We start from the raw sequence: 19,222 nt of genomic DNA, 5'->3' as shown, positions 1-19,222 counted from the left end.
CCCACCCACCCATTGTTGTGCAGGATGGGGGGTACATGATGCCTAGCTGTGGTGCGTGCACATTTTTAGGGGTTGCACATAAGGTGGTGCTCACCCACCCACGAGACTAGTGCTTGCCAAGGTCTGTCCTGTGGTTGTGGTGCTAACACATGTGCCTGCTGGGGTCACATTCAGTTGAGGCATATAGTTACGGTTCTGATGCTTGTTGGGGGGAGTCAGACCCCATTTGTGTGGTGCTTGCACAGAGCTGGCTGCATGCAGGTGCATGTGATCCCGGAGAGCTGAGCTGCCAGGCTCACATATGTGGTTGGAACACGGGGAGGGGGGGTAGTTGAGTTCGACCATCTGTCCCCCAGGCCCTCTCTTAGTCTCTTCCCTTTCTTACCCTTGACTTGGAGTCTCACTATGTCTTGGATTTGTTACTTCTCCCATTTAAGACGCTCCCCTTTAAGACTCTTTGAGGGTGCAGTTTGCATGTTTTCCTCACTCTGTGCCTCTTCTCCCTCCCCCCTCCCCCCATCGCTAAAAAGAGATGAAGCTCGGGACAGTATTTTAATCAGGACTTGCTCAGTGGTAAGGGAATAGCACAACCACAAAAAGAATATAGTACAGCTAATCCCTAGCGTGAATCACCCACGTGGCGCCCAGGGGCTGTCTGCCTGCAGTTCAGGTGCTTGGAGTGTTCACCAGTGTGTTCTCTGTTAGGGAGTCCAGACTAGGATGAAGTGTGAATCAGGAACTTGAGGACTCACACCCATTCAGACAGTGCTGATCTTGACTTCCGCAGAGACTCAATGAGTAGAGCCTCCTTGGGTAGTTGCGGAATAACCATCCTGGCTAACTGACCCAGCTCACGAAAGTGTCGTGGTCCTTCAAGGTCTCCCAGTATCGCACTGTCACTGTGGCAGTGAGTCTGGATTTTAGATGAGTTAAGAATCCGTTGCAGATACCATAGGCCCCGGTGATGGGCTCGAGTGCCAGAGCAGATGCCTGGCATGTAGAAAGCCCTGAATTCCATCCCTGGCACCAAATCTCTGTTGTTGTTGTTGTTTTGCTTTTAGGGTCACACCCAGCGATGCTCAGGGATTACTCCTGGTGGTACTTGGGAGATCATATGGGATGCTGGGAATCGAACCCAGGTTGGCCATGTGCAAGGCAAACACCCTACCTGCTGTGCTATTGCTCCAGCCCCAAATTCTGTAGTGTTTGGGTATAAAACCAGACACTGTTCCAGTGGCATGTTCTTTCTAGCATGGAAGTCCTCGTTATCGAAGGCAGAATTGCATAAGAGCTGTCAGCTATGCGCTTCCTTGACTCTCAGAGTCAGGCTTATTATGCCTAGGAAAAAGGAAGTGGAATAGCTCCCGTGCATTGTTTCTATTGGCGGAAAAGCAAGGAAGTGGAATGGTTTCCTGTAGGTGGGCGTTGAACAATCGGGTTCTCTTGGGAGTGCTCCCTGAAGTAGGAACTGGTGTGGCTTCTTGTGTGGCGGTGACCAGCTAGCCAGTGGCGCACACCGCAGCCAGGATGCTGCGAGTTTTCAGGCGTACAGTTTGAGTAGGTTTAACAGGTGTACGTATGTACCATATCATCGCCTCCTTGAGTCACGGGTAAATCGTGCCTCTCTTTGTAGAACCAGCCCTTCCCGGTCTCTACAGGAGGCATCTTACTGGATTTCTTTTACTGTGGATTCCTGTTCTAGAATGTTCTGTAAGGGCGACCATGCGCATACACCACCACTCTGTGCCAAGCATTCTGGCCAATAGTTCCTGCCCCATTGCCTGCTTGTAACACTACCACTGCCTCTGTATATATGTATATTTCATGCCATCCATAATTGCCTCATGAGTAAATTGGACTTCTCACTATCTGCAGAAAGATGTGGTTCCCCCAGTTTACTGCATTAACTTGAAACTCGCCTGTCCTCTGACATTTCTTGAAAAAAAGGTTTGGGACATAAAAGGGGCATCAAATTAAATGCCGTTTCCCCCCATTTGTGCTCCTGGAGGATTCCTAATGACTCTAGGCTATTCCCTCCCTGCCACATGGGGCCTCATTGCAATAATAGGATTTGCAATGAAAGTTTGTCTCCTCCCCCCCCATCCATTAAGTCAGGACTAAGGTTTCCTCTGTAAATCCTGAATGCATTAGTGGCAGCTGGGTTGAGGGTCAAATGTCAGATTGCTGTGATGGGAGAGGAGATCTGTGGCTAATTAGACCACTAATTGGCTAAGCTGGGGATGGGTACAGGCGCGATGCATCCTCGAAGGCCGGTTCCAGTGGGGTGCCAGGACCCCGCTCAGCCTTTGCTTCCTGCAGTGAAGGATGGAGTGAAAGGCTGGTCTCTGGTGTGGAGGCACCCTGCCCTGTCTCCTGCAGATCAGGCTAAGTCACGACGTAGATCTGGAAAACTGGCCTGCTGTAGGCAGGAGAAGAAGATGGAGCCAGTGGCCAGATGTCTGAGTCTCAGTTTAAATGCAGTGCTTTGCTTTGGAGAGAAATTCCATTCCCACACACTCACACCCAGCTGATTTTCTTCCTCAGGCACATTCCTTGAGTGAACCCCAGTTTGGAGGAAGAGATTCAAAGGGCTGTTAACCCCTGTATAGGTTGAGTGACATGTATTCAGTGGCTCAGTTACCATTTTTTTTGTGTGTGGGGGGGGGACACCTGACGAGGGGTTTCTCCTGGCAGGCTCAGGGGACCATATGGGGGTGCCAGAGATTGAACTCAGGTCTGCTGCATGCAAGGTAAATGTCCTGCCCACTGTACTCTTGCTCCAGCCCACGTCACTGCAGTTGACAAATACTATTTCGTGCCTGCCCATATGTAAACTCTGGTGCCCAAGTTGAGCAGTGGTTTTCAATTGACACTATGTCCGTGGAAAAGGTTGCAAATTGCTGAGCTAAACACTGTTTGCTTAGAAAGGAAGTATGTTCTTGCCTCGCTTTCAGTAGAGCCGGCTTGGGAGGTTTGTAAACACTAACAATCTGCAATATGAGAGATGAGAGATGGTGGATCTGAGAGATGGCAGAAAGGCGCAGACCAACAGTGCTTCAGGAATTCCACCAACGGGAAGGAGAGATCTGCAGCCTAGAATAGGCCCCTTTGTGGGGGAGGTACCTTTGAAACTGGACCCTTACCAGGTGGCGAGAACGTCAGTAGGTAGAGATGAGCCGGGAACCTGTCTGAAGCGGGGAGAGTGCCGAGACCAGGAGGAAGCCCGGGGCCTGTTTCCAGTGTGCCCGTGATCGGCGTCTTGCTCTGGCCGAGAGGCTCATACTCCTTTCCTCCCTTGCTTTGCAGATCAACGAATTGAGCAATGTCCCCGTCCCTGTCATGCTGATGCCGGATGACTTCAAAGCATACAGCAAGATCAAGGTGGACAATCATCTCTTCAACAAGTAAGCTGCCCCCTGAGTGGGTGCCTGTCCTTCCCGTCAAGGTGGGGAGCTCAGAACCCTCCAGCAGCTGGTGGGGTGTGGCAGGGACACCCGGACTGTGGAGCTGAAAGCCTGGCAGAGAACACCCTTGGTGTCTCCCTGACTCCTGGGTCCACCTGCCTCCACTCTCCCCTGGGGCCTGGGCTCGGCCAGGCTGGTTTGGGTAGAAGCGGGCTGCTCGGAGCAGCGGCGTCCAGCGTGAGGCTGGCTGACAGCGGTGGCTCTATCTTGTCTGAGTCTAAGGCAAGAAGCTGCCAGGCGTGTTCCCGGCCTGGGAGACAGCCAAACAGTCTCTGTCCAACTGGTGTGAGCAGGCTGAGCATGGTGCCCCGAGGGCACCGTCCCAGGCAGCTCTTCCCATTTTTGTTTGGCTTCTGCAGTTGGCACTGGTGTCTGCAGGTTCTCAGACTTGGTTGGCCAGGCTGTCCCCTTCCACCTGGCACAGCCAGCCGCGCTGTGAAGCCATTGGAGGCTTGGCTTTTTCACCCCACAGTGGGGCACCCCGGGATTATTTACTGTTCACATTCTCTTCCCTTTTTGCTCCCACATCCTGGTTCCACTCTCCATTGTCTCGCAGTCCCCACCACCTCACCGTCGGGGCTCTGTCACCCACTATTCCCAGACTGTTAACCTGGAGGAGAAGTTTGATTTGAAAATGTCCGTTAGTGGCCTCTCTCTGCCTTAGTAAGTGATAATAGCATCTTATTCTAGAAGTCGTCTGTTCTTGGCACCAGAGAGACAGTACAGCAGGGAGGGTACTGGCCTTGCATGCAGCCGCCCTGGGTTCAGTTCCTGGCATACTTAGGATCCCCTGAGCAACTGCTGGCTATTGCCCAAAACCCAAACAAACAACAAAAAAAGTTGTCTCCCTGGCTGCTGCTCGCTAAGTGGCCAGACAGAGGAGAGCTGCTGTTTCCCTTCTCCGTCCAGGCTCGCTGCGCTTGTCCATGCGCGCTGTGTGGGTCCCCCCGGAGCAGGCCGTCCACACCAGCCAGCGCGCTGCCCTTCTGTTTGGTCAGCGCACACCTCCTGGGCTGGAGCTCGGTCCCCGGCCTTCTCCCTCCCCACGGGGCAGTCAGAAGTCCAGGTTTCATCGAGCTTCCGCACCCACAGACCCCAGGATTGATTCATTTGCTCCAGAATTTGTGGATAGTTCACTTCTTAGATCGTGAGCTTACTGCCAAAGGCCTCCTTGTCAGGAGTAGCCCAGTGAAGCGATGAAGAGAGTGCGGTGTGGAAGGGGGTGGAGCTTCCCTTTCTTCTGGGCATGGGCCCCTTCAAACCGGGGGTTGTCTCAGCCTGGCAGCCCTGGGTCCTTGGTGCGATGGTAGGCAGCTTCCTGTGGGCGTCAGCGAGGGGCGTGTCCTCAGACCCTCTCGTCCTGGTTGGTTCCCCTGGCGACCAGCCTCATCCTTAGGGACTCTCAGAAGTCACTTTCTACCAGTCAGCCTGTCCCAGGGCTCAGGGTCGTGGAAGGGGGTCTTGTGCTCTGCCCATTTCAGGGCCCATGGCTTTTTGTAAAGTCCATTTCATTGTCATAAAGCAGAACTCTTTTCTTTTTTTTTTTTCAACCACTGTTTATGTACTAGTTGATAGACCTCAGCCTTGTTTACAAGAGGAATGGGGTACGTGAGCACAGGCCCTGCCTTCAGGAGAAGTGATGGTGATATTTTTGTTTGTTTGCTTGAAGTCTGTCATCCTGGAGCCACCAGAAGGACCTGACTAGAATGCTCCCTTCCTGGGAACGACAAGGGTCATTGTAAAGGGCCTGACTGCTGGAGAGCCACTTTCTCCTGGGAGTCTGGGCGTGGCGAGGATGGGAAGGGCAGGGCATGGGTGTCAGCCTCAAACAGACGTGGCTCCAGGAAGGATGAGACCTCAGTTCCTGGGGCCTCTTCCGCCTGCGCCTCCCTTTTCCCTCCCACTAGCAGCCAAGGCTCATCACTTCCTGCTCAGAACCTCCTTCTGAGCGTTTTGACCGTGACATTCCCGGAGGAGAAGAGGCTGGTGGCTACTGGGCTCACTGAGGGCCCCACTCTGCCGACCGTTCACCTCAGGAGGCCTCACTCCCCTACTGCTCACCTTGGGGGGGCTCGTTCTGCTGGCACTGGCCTCACTTGGGGGCTCACGTGCAGCCACTCGCGCAGCAGAGGTGGGGCTGGGAGTGGGACCTCTAGGCTCTCTCCGCACCAGGGAAGATGAAACACACGGAGAAAACCAGCCAGGTTCTTACTGTGCAGTTAGATTCCTCAAACTAACCCCGGCTTGGTGCGCGGGTGCTGCAGATGGAACCCGGGCCTCCTGCCGGCGAAGCGCACACTCGGTCCTTTGAGCGCTCTCCCGCACCCGGGGCTTCTAAGGTTTCTGAACTTTGCCTCGGTCAGATTACCTGGCGTGTTTGTTCACAATGCACATTTCCAGTCGCGCCTCCAGGATTCCTGGGGCCAGACCCCGCTGTTGGGAGCACTGCAGATCCCAGTGCCGTGTGGCCGCCCCTGCTGGTGCCAGCAGGTAGAAGAAGTCCACAAAGATGTGTCTCTGCTTTTCCCTAGGGAGAATCTCCCCAGCCGCTTTAAGTTTAAGGAGTACTGCCCCATGGTGTTCAGAAATCTCCGGGAGAGGTTTGGGATTGACGACCAGGATTACCAGGTACGGGGCCTCTGCAAAATTGGAGGGGTTGGGGGCTGGGGGTCGGGGAGGCAGGGAGCCCCCGGACAAGCAGAGAAAAGAAGCGTCTCCTGCCTCCTGCCGAGTTTTCCTGCCACGTCGCCCGTGCTCCTGAGGGCTGAGGCTGGCCCTGGGCTGCCCAGCCTGGCTCGGCACGGCGGGAACTGCTTCATGCTAGCCTGACATTCCCAGTCTAGGCCGAAGATCCCTGCTCCTTCGTAGTTTGGCCAAAGAGAGAGAGTTGTGGCCAGCGAGAGAGGAGGCCTCTAAAAGCAGATAAGACAAATTAGAAAAGGAAGACTCCAAGGGTAGTGTGGCCAGGTATGAGCGCCGGCTTCTGGGGGGCGGGGTGGAGAGGCGCAGCAGGACACGGACGCCTCGAGGGGATGAGAAGGTCCCGTGGGCTGGAATCAGTCCCCGTCGAGGGACGTTGTAGTTCTGACACAGTCAGCAGTTTCTGTGCCTTTCTCACCTGGCACCTTCCCTGGCTCTCCTTCCCTTGGCAGGCTCTGGGGGACAGAGGGCGGCACTTGCCCCCTCATGTGACAGTAGTAAGAAATACAGATGACAATCTTGGCACGCACACAACTGTGGGGACAAAAGGAGCGTACAGCTTAGTGAAACGCCCAAACCTTTGAAACTCCCGTACCACACCTTCTCTGGGTGTTCCCGGAGAGCCAGGTGGGCTTCTTCCCGTCTCCCTCCTTCATGCAGGAAGTGGAGTGTCAGGGGCCCCGAGGAGATGCCAGGCCCTGAACCTGCAGGTGGGCTCGCAGCCCACGGCCCTTCCCACCCCTACCCTCCTCCCCGGGTGTTCAGGCACATGCTCCCAGGGTCTGCCCGGCTGGGCCCAGGACTGAAGGAGGGCCCGGGTGGCTTGGATTCCTCAGCTAGGAGTGAAGCAGGAAGGGAAGTGAGGCAGGAGGGGGCGGGGACCCTCCTGTGCACCAGGCTTGCGGCCTAGGAGGCTGAGAGTGGGGCCCAGTCGGCAAGCAGCCTGCTGGGCACCTCTAGCTGCGACGCCCTGTCTTGGGGTGCTTTCTTAGTTCTGAACCCCTCACCACTCCAGCCTTGTGCTCCCCCCATAAAGGTGATGCTCCCTTCTTTGCCAGCGTCTCCCAGAGACATTTGGAAAGAGCCAGGAAAGGGTTTGGAATGTGTATCCGTGGGGTGTCCTCCCTCGCCTTGGTCTGTCTCTCGCCCCTGACAGTGGCCCCAACTGCTCCCCTTCCTAATGGAAATGGGGCCTTGCAGGGAGCAGGGACAGAGCCAGAGAAGCTCCCCAGGACCTTGTCACAGACGGCTCAGAAGGGGCTGCAGGGCAGTGTGGGGCCGGTCTCTGCTGTGCACGCTGCCTGTCCCGCCCCACTCCTGGGCTCGGCCTCACTCCTGAGAGCTCAGGGCGAGGGAATGAGTGGCTCATAAAAGAGTCTGGGCCTCTGAACATTGCTAGGAAAGACCCTGGTGGGTCCTGAACACCACTGGCTTGGCCTGGTGGTCCTCAGCACTGCAGGGCCCCCTGCAATCTTGGCCCTCACGAGCCACCGGCCCACTTGGCCAAGCACTGCCTGGTCCCTGAGTATTCCTTGGGCGGTCCCTAATTAATAGATATGTAAAGATACCTCACACCATCTCCGGCCATGAGTGAGGATCAGAATGACGGGGCGCGTGCCCTGCAGCTTCCCGTGCTGGCGAGCACTGTGGGGAGCACGGATGGATCTTAGGGATGACTTCCGGGGGGAGCTCTGGGCTGCTATGAAAAGGAGGTCTTGGGATTGTGACCCGTGGAGAGCACACGGGGATGGGGGAAGCCAGATTTCTTGTTCCCTGCTCCAAAGACAGCCTGCTTTTGTCTTGTCTGTCAGAACTCGGTGACACGTAGTGCCCCAATCAACAGCGACAGCCAGGGCCGGTGTGGCACGCGCTTCCTCACCACCTACGACCGGCGCTTTGTCATCAAGACTGTGTCCAGCGAGGATGTGGCCGAGATGCACAACATCTTAAAGAAATACCACCAGGTACGGTGAGTCCCGGCCTGGTGGAGCTTCCTGGGGGATGGGTCCTGCCTGGTGCCCCCGGTAAGCTGGACCGGGGCCCTCCCCGGACCCAGCTTCTGTGAGGCGAGGAGAGTGAAGGCGCGTGCCGGGTAGGACAGCTGCTGCTTGTCGCAGCCGGGAGGGTTCACCCAGGCACCTGTTTCATCTCTCCTGCAAGGGCTCGTGTGCTCAGTACGGCTGCTGTGTTCCACGTCTCCACTCACCCATGTCCTGAGAAACGGGACTGCGGGGCCGCCTGTCTCTGCAGGGGGGGCTGGCGGAGTGAGCAGAGGGGCTGGCCTGGGGAGAGTTCCGGCAGCAGAGCCCCAGGCCTCTGTGTCCCCTCTCTGCCCTCGGGCTGGCAGAGCAGATGCAGGGCTGAGGTCAGGGATTTTCGAGACCGATGCCCGTAACCGGAAACCTGGCACGCTGGCTTGCTGCAGCCTCTCCCTCGGCCATGCCAGTAGGGGTGGGGTGGCTGTTGCCTGCGAAACCCTCGCAAGTTCCCAGAAGCCCCTGGAGGGTGTCTGGTGCCAGGACAGAATCTGGGAGTGCTGCTCAGTCGGCCCTCCAGCCCTCTGTCTCCTTCCCAGTTCATCGTCGAGTGCCACGGCAGCACGCTCTTGCCGCAGTTCCTGGGCATGTACCGCCTGACCGTGGATGGCGTGGAGACCTACATGGTGGTCACCAGGAATGTGTTCAGCCACCGCCTCACCGTCCACCGCAAGTATGACCTCAAGGTAAAGGCCCTGAGCTGCCCAGTGTCGGGGCTGCCTCTCCCAGGCCTGCAGGGGGCGTGGTGTCTGCATGACAAGGTCCCGCAATAGGTGGGACTGGCTTGGGCGTCGTTCCGGTCGACAGGACTAATTCTTCGCGCCAGAACACAAGGGTGTGTGCCAGCAGCCATTCTGACGTCATGGCGCATGCTTTTCCCACTCCTCGGACCTTCTCCCATGCAGCCCTGACTCCTTGTCCTGACTTCTCCCCACCTCTCCCTCTCCGTCCCCAGGCCCCTCTGATCTCAGCTCAGGTCCAGGAAGCCCTCTGCGTCCCCTTCATCCAGGCCCTGCCCCCCTGCTGCCCGTGTGCTCAGAATGGCCCTTGTCCTCCCCAGTGTCCTTGGCTACTGCCCATTGTCGGGATCCCTGGGGGCGGAAGGTGCCCCGAGGGCAGAGGCTCGGCCCTCTCGCACCCGTTGACCTGCATCTTGCCCCCGACCGAGGGAGTACATCGCTGCTCGGGGCCCTCGGGGAGTGCTTCCTCCGCTTCTCACCAGAGTGCTGCAGGTGTTCGCACTCGGGGCTGTTCCTCATGGCTTTTATCCTTTCAGGGGTCCACGGTTGCCCGAGAAGCCAGCGACAAGGAGAAGGTATGCTGGGACCTGCCTGGCCCAGTGTGGGTCGGGGTGCCTGGCGTCGGGAGCCCCTTCTGTCAGCCACCCCCCTCGCCCTTCCCCACTGCCACCCAAGCCCCGTCGTCCCCAGCACAGTGTCAGCGTGCGGTGCTCTGGGCCACACAGCACCTGCCTGTCCTCGGCTGCTCGTTGGCCCTTGCTGGCTTCCTGGGGCAGCCTGAACCCCAAGTGGCTCCCCAGGAGCACTTGCTGGCAGTGCTGGCAGGCTCTCGCCCTCCCCTCCCTGTCGTGCCGCCCTGAGCAGAGCGCCCTGGCATGAGTGTGCCATTGTCCTCCCAGGCCAAGGACTTGCCGACATTCAAAGACAACGATTTCCTCAACGAAGGGCAGAAGCTGCATGTGGGAGAGGAGAGTAAAAAGAACTTCCTGGAAAAACTGAAACGGGACGTTGAGGTACTTACCCTCCTTTTCCCCTGGGTTAAGCACCAGAGACCCCCCCACCTTCCATCTCCAGACAGGAGGCATCTTTTTAAGCTTTAGAGACCATGGATTTCTTACTTCTGAAGAGGCCAGAGGAAGTTACCTGTAGATGTGGCATGAGTGCTCGTGAACACGCCAGGGCACAGGGTGCCACAGGGCATCTCTGTAACACACCTGGGAAGGCTCTTCTCTCAGCTGTCTGCTAATCCCTTCTAGCACCTTCCTTTCTGTGGAGGTCTGATGGTGGCGGGGTGCGGGGTGGGGAGGGGGAGTCAACCTGGCAAGTAGAGGGTCGGGAATAGCTCTGGAGACCTACCCAGTTCTCTCCCGCTGAGTCTCCACTGACCCCGCAGCTTGTTTGTGGGAATGGTGCTTCCTGGGATGAAATTCCTCTAGGGCACGCGGTCAACCCTAGTTCCATCCTGTCAGACATGCGTATGGTCCCCCAAGCCCCTCTAGGATTGAATCCTTGAGTGCAGAGCCAGGAATAAGCTCTGGATATCTTTGGATGTGGCCCTCCCCCCCTCAAACAAGGTAATTCTTCAAGGAGAACAGATTCTTAAGAGTGTTGTCTGGGACCAGAGAGAGAGTACAGCATGTCGTTCATTTGCCTTGCATGTGGTCCATCTGGGTTTGATCCTTGGCACCCCGTATGGTGTCTTGAGCTTCCCAGGAGCAATTCCTGAGCACAGCCAGGAGTAAGCTGAGCACAGCTGGTGGCTGTCAGCCCCAAAACAACAACAAAAAAAGAAATTGGAACCTGCTTATGAAAACCAAGCCCTATAAACCTTTAAAAAAAAACACCACATTTGGGGCTGGAGCAATAGCACAGCAGGTAGGGTGTTTGCCTTGCACAGTACTGACCTGGGTTTGATTCCCAGCATCCCATATGGTTCCCTGAGCACCGCCGGGAGTAATTCCTGAGTGCATGAGCCAGGAGTAACCCTTGTGCATTGTTTGGTGTGACCCAAAAAGAAAAAACAAACAAACAAAAAACCATTTTTTTAATTGTAGTAAATTTAATGTAAGATTTACTATCGTCACTAGTTTGAAGGGTCCAGCTGAGTGGCATTAAGCCCATTCACACTAATGCAGCCTTCATACCACCGTCCCTCCCGTCCCACCTTCCCCTGGAGTTCCATCTCTCCTTCTCAGTGGGCCCTTCCGCTGCCCTGTCCTCTCCTAGAGCACAGTGCACGGTCGTGAATGAAAACCCAAAAGAACAAGTACGTGAAAGAGAGCACGAGGCAGCGAATGAATCCCGAAGCCTCAGGATGGCCTTGTGTTGGACAGTCCACTCTGGATAGTTTCTTTTCTTTTTCTCTTTTTTCTGCGGTTGCTCGAAGGCAAACCCAGGTGTCATGGCTGCCGGGCGTGTGCATTGCCACCGTGCCCTATTCCAGCCCTGGTTCCCCTGGATCCACATTCTCTGAGTGGCGCTGACTCCTCTAAGCACCTCACCTAAGTGACCGGAACCGCGAGGGGCCTCTTCACTGCCTCTGGAGGGCTCAGAGCCAGGGTGGGGGCTGAGACTGGCAGGCCACCAGCTAAAGGACTCAGGCCCTCTACTGCTGGCCAGAAGGGGCTTTAGAGCGAAAGGGAGCCGGGAAGCACAGCTTAGGAACGGGGGTCATCGTGAACAATGAAACCCTCCCTTAGGCCGTCCCCTGACGCACACTCAGTCTTCCTGCAAACCTGAACAAAAGGGCTATACTGAGGACAGACTGTTCTTTAGTCTTTGGGCCAAGGACAATTGTCCTTGATCTCTGGCCCCTTTCCAGGACAGTCATGTCATCGAGGCTCATCTGTGTTATAGTCCGGTTAGGAATTTCCTTCCTTTTTAAGGCTTCCTAAAATTTCTTTGTCAGTATCTTCCACGTTTCCTTTATGTCTCTCCGTTGGTAGCCACTTGACATGTTAGAAGGCTGCCCAGAGAAATGAACTCGGCTGTAGATAGAGGACAGTTGGATGGACAGGGAGTTGGCCCACACGATCATGGATGCCGACAAGTTCCAAGACGTGCAGCTGGCAAGCGAGCGGATGTTTCCTTGCGCAGCTGACAGCAGGACACAGCTGCTGTCGGGGCAGGCGGGCTCCTTCCCTGCAGCCCTTAGCTGACTGGACAAGGGAGGGCTGTCCGCCTTCCTCAGGCTGCTCAAATGCTAACCCCAGCCATCAGCCCAGGCGCACCCTGAATCTGGCCAAATCTCAGGGCACACGGTGACGCGGTTGAGTGCACACACGAGCAGGGTGACGCGGCGTATGCCTCTCCGGCCTTGGCTTTTCCTGCCTCACCCCTGCCTTGTTGGTGCTTTCTTCCACCTGTGTCTCCCGAAGTCCGGGTTGTCCTGGCCTTCTCACCCTGCCCGGCGTCTAAGGGTCCCATTCATTTGTGTTTGCTTGTCTGCGACTTCATCACTGTTCATTCAGGTGGGTGAAGGGGGTGTGTGCCCCGACTCTTCGAGGATGCCAGCCTCTGCTCTTCCTTCAGCGGCCGTGTTGAGCAGGGAAATGGCTCGAAGGGAACAGGAGCGCCTCAGGTTTGGCCTGCTCAGCTCTTGCAGGAGCAGTCTGCCCTGGATAGCCCCTGGGCACTGGAGCGTGGACCCTCCTTCCTGTTTCCCCACAAAAATGTCATGCCCAGGGACTGGCGATGACACCCGGTGAGGACGGCGACACTGGCAAGCAGCAGCCCAGCTGTGTGCGAACCCCCCACTTAAATGTGGTGAGGGGCCTGGGAGATAGGCCTGCAGGGTGCCTGGGGGTGCTGCCTGCCGCCTCTTCCCTGCTCTTGTGTTATTTTCTGGGCCAGTGTCGAGGCTGCTCCAGTCCTCCCTGGCTCTTCATCACGGTGGCCGTCCAGACAGTCCCTGGGCTGCAGGCTTGCCCTGCGCCAGCTGCCGCCTGGCTCAGAAGAGCGGGACCGTGACAGGCCTCCCTCCTGACTGGCTAAGCTGGAATGTGGACCGGACATTCCCGTCCTGGGTCAGTCCCACACTCTGTTCCCTGCCACCTGGTGGAGTCCGATCCCAAGACCTGACCCCATCCTGCCCGTTGCTCTGCGGGTGAGAGATGGAAGCGGGGCAAAGGAAACTGCTGGCCGACGGCCGGCCACAGAGGATGGGCAGCGGTCCCTGGCGCCGCCTCGCCACTCCCCTCATCCAGTGCAGAGGGGAGAATGCTGGCTGCGCTCTTGTTCTTTGGGGTCAGGGACCCGCATAGCCAGCAGTGCTGGGGGCCAGCACGGTGACAGCCAGCTGTGCAGGGATCACACTCAGGGCTGGCTCGGGAAAGGCCGATGTGCTCTACTGTTTGAGCCCAGCCCACGCGCGCTGGTTGAGGTGCTTGCCAGGGGTCACGCACTTTCTGATTCAGGTGCGCGCACACACCTGGCTGGACCGCACGCAGTTGTCCCCCAGGTCCTGCTTGCCGGGCTGCTGCCCCCTGCCAGCTCGAGTGCGGTGCTGTGCGCTGGTCTGCCCCCGAGTTTATCCTGATTGCGCCGGACCCAAATTGCAGAGCTTGTTGGACTTTGTGATCCCTAACCGGAAGTATGTCTTCCCCCGCCCCCCAACACCTCCACCTCCCCCGCTGCAACTCTGAAGTGCCCTACCCGTGCTTCGCACTCCGCAGTCTGAGCGCCTCTCGCAAATGGTGTTTCGTAGTAAGACAGTGACAGTCACCACCGCTAGTGCCCGCCTGCTGGGCTGCATTTAGTTCCCACAGTGGGTGGCACTGTGTCCTCTGAGGACATGAGCAGCCCCGGCCCAGACCGTGTGGACTCGATCTCCCTCTGGCTGGGGGGAGGGGCAGCATCTTTCTCCCACTGCCCTTGGCCCCAGGGGAGCAGCTGGGGGCAGAGCCCTGAGGCCTGACTGTCCTTCGGAACTGAGGATGGAGATGAACCTTCTGCAGAGGCCACCGGGCTGTCCCGTGTGACCTCTTCCTTGCGTCTCTCCTCCCTGTACCTCCCCTAGTTCCTGGCGCAGCTGAAGATCATGGACTACAGCCTGCTGGTGGGCATCCACGACGTGGACCGGGCCGAGCAGGAGGAGATGGAGGTGGAGGAGCGGGCGGAGGAGGAGGAGAGCGAGAATGATGGCGTGGGCGGGAACCTGCTCTGCTCCTACGGCACCCCTCCCGACAGCCCGGGCAACCTCCTCAGCTTCCCCCGCTTCTTTGGGCCTGGGGAATTCGACCCTTCTGTCGACGTCTATGCCATGAAAAGCCACGAAAGTAAGCAGGAACCTGGGCCCGTCCTCCCCCTGCAGGCCTCGTCCAGCTGCCCCAGCCGGTCCCTGGACCTCCGCCTCAGTAATTGCTGATTTATCAGGGCCTCGAGCTGCGCCAGGCTCTAACATGGGTTGGCACTAGTGACCCTCTTGCTGGCAGGCCCGTCCTGCAGCCAGGAAGGGCACTTAGCCATCGCGCCCTCGCTGTGAATGTGTGAGGCCCTGGGTCAGATCCCCCAGGACAGAAAACACACACCCCGTGTCCGGGCGGGGTCTGCTTTGGGTCGTGGAATGGAGAAGCCCTTCCAAGTACCATCTGCCCTGGGGCTGGAGCGATAGCACAGCGGGTAGGACACTTACCTCTTACGCGGCCAACCCGGGTTTGATTCCCAGCATCCCATATGGTCCCCTGAGCACCGCCAGGAGTAATTCCTGAGTGCAGAGCCAGGAGTAACCCCTGTGCATCGCTGGGTGTGACCCAAAAAGCAAAAAAAAAAAAAAAACCCCAAAAACCAAATACATCTGCCCAGGTGGTGGTGGGGAACAAGTGAGCTCAGCTCCGTGGCAGCTTCTGGGGGTCTCCTCTCGCCGCGCTGCACCTTCGGCCTTCAGCTCTTTACCCTGCCGCCTCTTCTCTGCCCCCCCAGGGGCCCCAAAGAAGGAGGTCTACTTCATGGCCATCATCGACATCCTCACACCATACGACGCGAAGAAGAAAGCCGCTCACGCAGCCAAGACAGTGAAGCACGGGGTGAGTGGCCCTGCCCCGCCCCGCGCAGGAACTGGGCTCAGCTGCAGTGTGGCTGTGCTCCCGCCCCCTGTGCAGGTGGCACCACTTATGTCAGCTTTACTCTGTGCCCAGACTCTTCTCCAGTGGCCCACGGCTGTCGGTGGCACTGGGGTCCCCGCCAGTGAGAGGCATGAGCGGGGCCCGAGCGATAGTACAGTGGGTAGGACATTTGCCTTGCACACAGCCGACCCGGGTTTGATTCCGTATGGTCTCCCGAGCACCGCCAGGAATAATCCTGAGGGTAGAGCCAGGAGTAACCCCTGAGTATCACCAGATGTGACCCAAAAAGATAAAAAAAAAAAAAAAAAAAAGGTATCCAACCTAGGGTGCTCTCTACCCGGCCCTGCATTTCTGGATATCACCCTGGGGTGCTGGAACCTTGCTCATGGCCTGCCAGCGCAGGAAGTTGCAGCTGGAACACTGAGTGGGGGGACCTCTGTGTCTTCCAGGCGGGGGCTGAGATCTCGACGGTGAACCCCGAGCAGTACTCCAAACGCTTCAACGAGTTCATGTCCAACATCCTGACGTAGTTACTGCGGCTTCAGCCAGAGCCAGAGACCTGGATGTGGAGTCCGGGCCTGCGGAGGGAGCGGGTGTGCTGGGGCCAGCCGGGCGGGCGGGGAGCAACAGGGCCCTCACAGTGTCCCTGCGCCAACAGGGCGTGGCCTCGACTTCTGCTTTCCCGGGACTTTGTTCCCCCTTGGACCCAGGTTCAAAAGGGGTTTCCTGTGTGATCTTGTAACTTTTCACAAACCCTTGGGGCTAGAGATGATGATTTTATGGGTTTATTGGGTTTTGTTTCTGGACTCTCATTGCTCCAAGTTTGCTATTTATAATGATGTATGTCATCACCCTCTCCACCCCCCACCCCCACCCTGCTGTCAGCTCCCTCAGTTAAAGAGGCACCCCAGGGACTCAGCCCGGGGTCCTCTCCGAACAAAGCGCTGACACCAGTGAGGGGACAGATGCCTCCGCCTGTGTTCCGGCCTTGGCACCACCCCCTCCCGCCTCAGAGTCAAGTGCCCCGTCAGGCCTGGGTCTGCCTCCCCACGCTTTTCTCCCAAAGGATCACTCCAGACCACCGCCGCATCTCGGAGCAGAGCGCAGAGGGAGACCTTCCTCCTGGGATGGCAGGAGCGGCCTTGGAGCGCCCGCGATGGTCACCAAACTGCACACTCAGTGTCCTTCCGTAAACCTGCTCTCCCTGGGGCCCAGGAACCAAAGCCCTTGGCTGTAACAGGACCCGGGACTGGAGTTTCTTGTGCCTCCATTTACTCCTGACCTGCTCCCGGACACCCTCACTGGTAGATGACCTTTTTGTGGGGGCAGATCTCCATAACTTGGGGTGCTCCTCGCAGAGATACCTCTTGAAGTCCAGAGCTCCGCGTGGATACTCCGGCTCCCTGTGCCTGTGGACACTTACTGGGATGGTCGTGGCCAGCTGGGAGTAGTGCCCGCCCCTTGGAGTCTGGCACCTGCCCTGGGGCAGCTCCGTCCCGAGGGTGTGCTGCAGGGGTCCCCATTGGGAGCTCCCCAGGTGGTCCTGCCTGGCTTTGAGCAGATGTTCTCCCCTGACCACCCCAGGAGAGGCCTCTGGGGCGCCCTGCTGTGTCCATCCCTTTCTGAGCCTCCCCCCAAGCCTGGGGATGGAGCGGATCCTGCGGGGCGGCCTGCAGATGTCTGGTCTGGCTGGGTGCAAGCGACCCACTTGTTCTGCCTCTCCAGGAACTGGAGCCCTGGGGGAACAGGCCAGCACTTGGGCAGAAAGCGAGTGGAACCCTCTGAATGGACAGTTGGCTTTCCCGGGGCTCAGGCCCAGCCTCCAGAGCAGGAGCCCACTGTCTCTGTACCCCTGGGGGGACTGGAAGAGGCAGCGGTCACCCTGCTCCATGCCCAGGCAGGGGACACCGGTGTCTGAGCGTCACTAGCAAAACACCCAGCAACCTGGGGAAAGACCTTGGGCCCAGTGGTCCCAGTGAGAACAGGAACTTCAGGAAGGAGTCGTAGGATGTTTGGACTTGGTTTCCCCACCTGCTAATCAAGAATGAACATTTGGACTTGTTGGGGCTGGGCGCCCCCCAGCCCTGGGCTCCCCCGCCTGCGAATCATGTTGCCATATTGTACGAAATGAAACAATCAGTGAGACGGTTGTGGAGGGGTTACCTACCAGCTCTCTGACTTCATTAACATTGAGTTTTTGTTTCCTGGTCGGTTGGTTTTAGTATATTGTTTACATTCTGTGAGGTAGCACTGTCTCAAACGCTCCCTTTCCCCTCTAACAGTATTGTTTGGGTGGAAACATTTGAGCTGTGATTTGGTGGATTCAGATATTTTTTTTTAAAAGGTCATTCATTTCTTCAAAACCATGGGTTTGACTCTCTACTTCCTTAAGCATTCTAATGTTTAAAGGCTATTTATCTTGATTTGTACAAGTTTTCTCTCCTTTTTTTCTTTTTTTGTAATGGTGAGATGGTGAAGATGCTGTATTGGGTTTGCAGTCTGAGTGTAGCGAAAGTGAGCTGGCCCGTTTGTTCCCCTTTTCTTCCTTCTGCCTCGACCCCTTTGGAGCCAAGAAGAAAACAGCACCCGGATCACTCCGGGCCTCCCGAGAACAAAGGTATCGGAACAGAACATGGCGAGCAGGGAGGGCTGGAGGCTGAGGGTCAGGTTCCTCTGCCCCATCCCTGCCCTTTCACCTGGCAGCTGCTCCTGCGCCTACGGACAGCCTGTGGTTGAGAATCTGCTCACAGGGCCTGGCCCCGGCGAGGCCCTGCAGACTCCTCGCAGACCACTGATGAGCCACTGAATCAGTTTCCCCTTTCCTGCCTGCCCAGGGGCCCCAGGGGCCAGGAGCGCCTTCTTCTCTTGCTCAGGGGTTATGGCCTGTGGCTTGTGCCACAAGTTGCCCCCCGGGGCTGTTCTCAGTGGCATTCAGTCCCCACACAGGCAGCTCTTCCCTCCTTCCCTCCCTTGTCTTCCCCCTTTCTCTTGCCTGAGCTTTAGGCCTCAAACAGGTCTCCTGACCATGCTCACCCACACCGGGGCCCACCCAAGACTCTTCTCAGCAGTCACACCCCATCCCCACCTTGTCTTTTTACCAGGTCTTGGTGGAAGAGGGAAAAAAAGTTATTCCCAAGTGTGGGAACCTAAATGTTCCTGGCAGAGAGGGGGGAGGGTTCCAGCCAAGCCCAGGAATCAAAGGGAGAATACACTCAGCAACTGCCCCTCCCCCATCTACCAGCCATCTGCAGGGTGGGGGTGGGGATGCCACATGCCTATAGCCTCTGAGATGAGCTGCTCTTCCCAGGGGCTTGTCCTGAGATCTTCTGGAGGCTGGGGAAAGGAAGCTTCTAGAAGCCCACCTTCCCTTGCTCAGAGTCAGGACCTGAGGCGCTGGGAACCTTAGGGGCAGGCCTGGTGCTGCTCAGCGCCCCCAAGCATCGGGGCAGATCATTGCAGTCAAAAAATGTGAATGAATTGAGTCAACTTTTTTTTTTTTTGGAGGAGGGGAAAGCAGGATAAACGATCACCCCAGATCACCCCATTCGTGTGCGATTTCTTGATCTCCCGCTGCAGTTTCCATTTTTTTAAATAGGAATTTTCAACCCCCTGTGCTTGTCTAATGTCTGCTCGAACTGTCCGAGACCCCGTTCCTGTTTTAAAATGCATGCATGTTAAGATGACTCTCGACCTGAGGGAAAAAATAAAACTCAAAAAGCTTTGTGTACACATCTGTTTCGTGAGTCCTTTGAAAGGTTGGACCTCCCACCCCTACTCCCCCCCCCCCCATCCCTCAGGGAATGAAAAGGGCTGGGTCTGCCAGGCTGTCTATAAACTGAGGAAAGGCTCGCCTCTGCCCCCCCCCTGCTGTGTAGAAAGGCAGCATGGCCAGGGAACACCCCCTGTACCCCTCTTCCCCCCTTAATGAGCTGTGGCATGTCACCTACATGACCAGGTTCAATCCCCAGCATCCTATATGGTCCCCAAGCACCAGCAGGAGTAATTCCTGAGTGCAGAGCCAGGAGTGGCCCAAGAGCACCGCTGGGCGTGATCCAAAAAAATAAAACACAGTTGTCTTAAATTTTGGTTTGGTTGTTGTCCGATGTGTATATATTCTCTAGAAGAATTGTAAGAGGGAGGCTTTTGACCTAGCCAAGTTCATACCAGGATATTTTTTAGCAATCTATACTTATAGTATATGCTCAGTAGAAAAAAAAAAA

General features: G+C 57.0%; 1 protein-coding gene across 1 annotated transcript in view; it reads left to right on the top strand.

Moving 5' to 3' along the window:
* PIP4K2B (phosphatidylinositol-5-phosphate 4-kinase type 2 beta) overlaps positions 1–18,731 on the top strand; it is a 32,849-nt gene extending 14,118 nt beyond the window's left edge. Inside the window, exons 2-10 of the mRNA XM_004608718.2 lie at positions 3,307–3,404; positions 5,996–6,092; positions 7,976–8,128; positions 8,740–8,886; positions 9,477–9,515; positions 9,840–9,953; positions 13,958–14,216; positions 14,860–14,963; positions 15,452–18,731. Coding sequence (XP_004608775.1) covers positions 3,307–3,404; positions 5,996–6,092; positions 7,976–8,128; positions 8,740–8,886; positions 9,477–9,515; positions 9,840–9,953; positions 13,958–14,216; positions 14,860–14,963; positions 15,452–15,532 — 1,092 coding nt within the window. The 3' untranslated portion in view covers positions 15,533–18,731. The remainder of the gene's footprint in view (positions 1–3,306; positions 3,405–5,995; positions 6,093–7,975; positions 8,129–8,739; positions 8,887–9,476; positions 9,516–9,839; positions 9,954–13,957; positions 14,217–14,859; positions 14,964–15,451) is intronic.
* Positions 18,732–19,222: the final 491 nt, after the last annotated feature.

Source organism: Sorex araneus, chromosome 3 (assembly GCF_027595985.1).
Source record: "Sorex araneus isolate mSorAra2 chromosome 3, mSorAra2.pri, whole genome shotgun sequence".
Lineage (NCBI taxonomy): Eukaryota > Metazoa > Chordata > Mammalia > Eulipotyphla > Soricidae > Sorex > Sorex araneus.
Note: the sequence above shows the minus strand (reverse complement) of the source record. Positions and strands in the feature narration are given on the sequence as shown.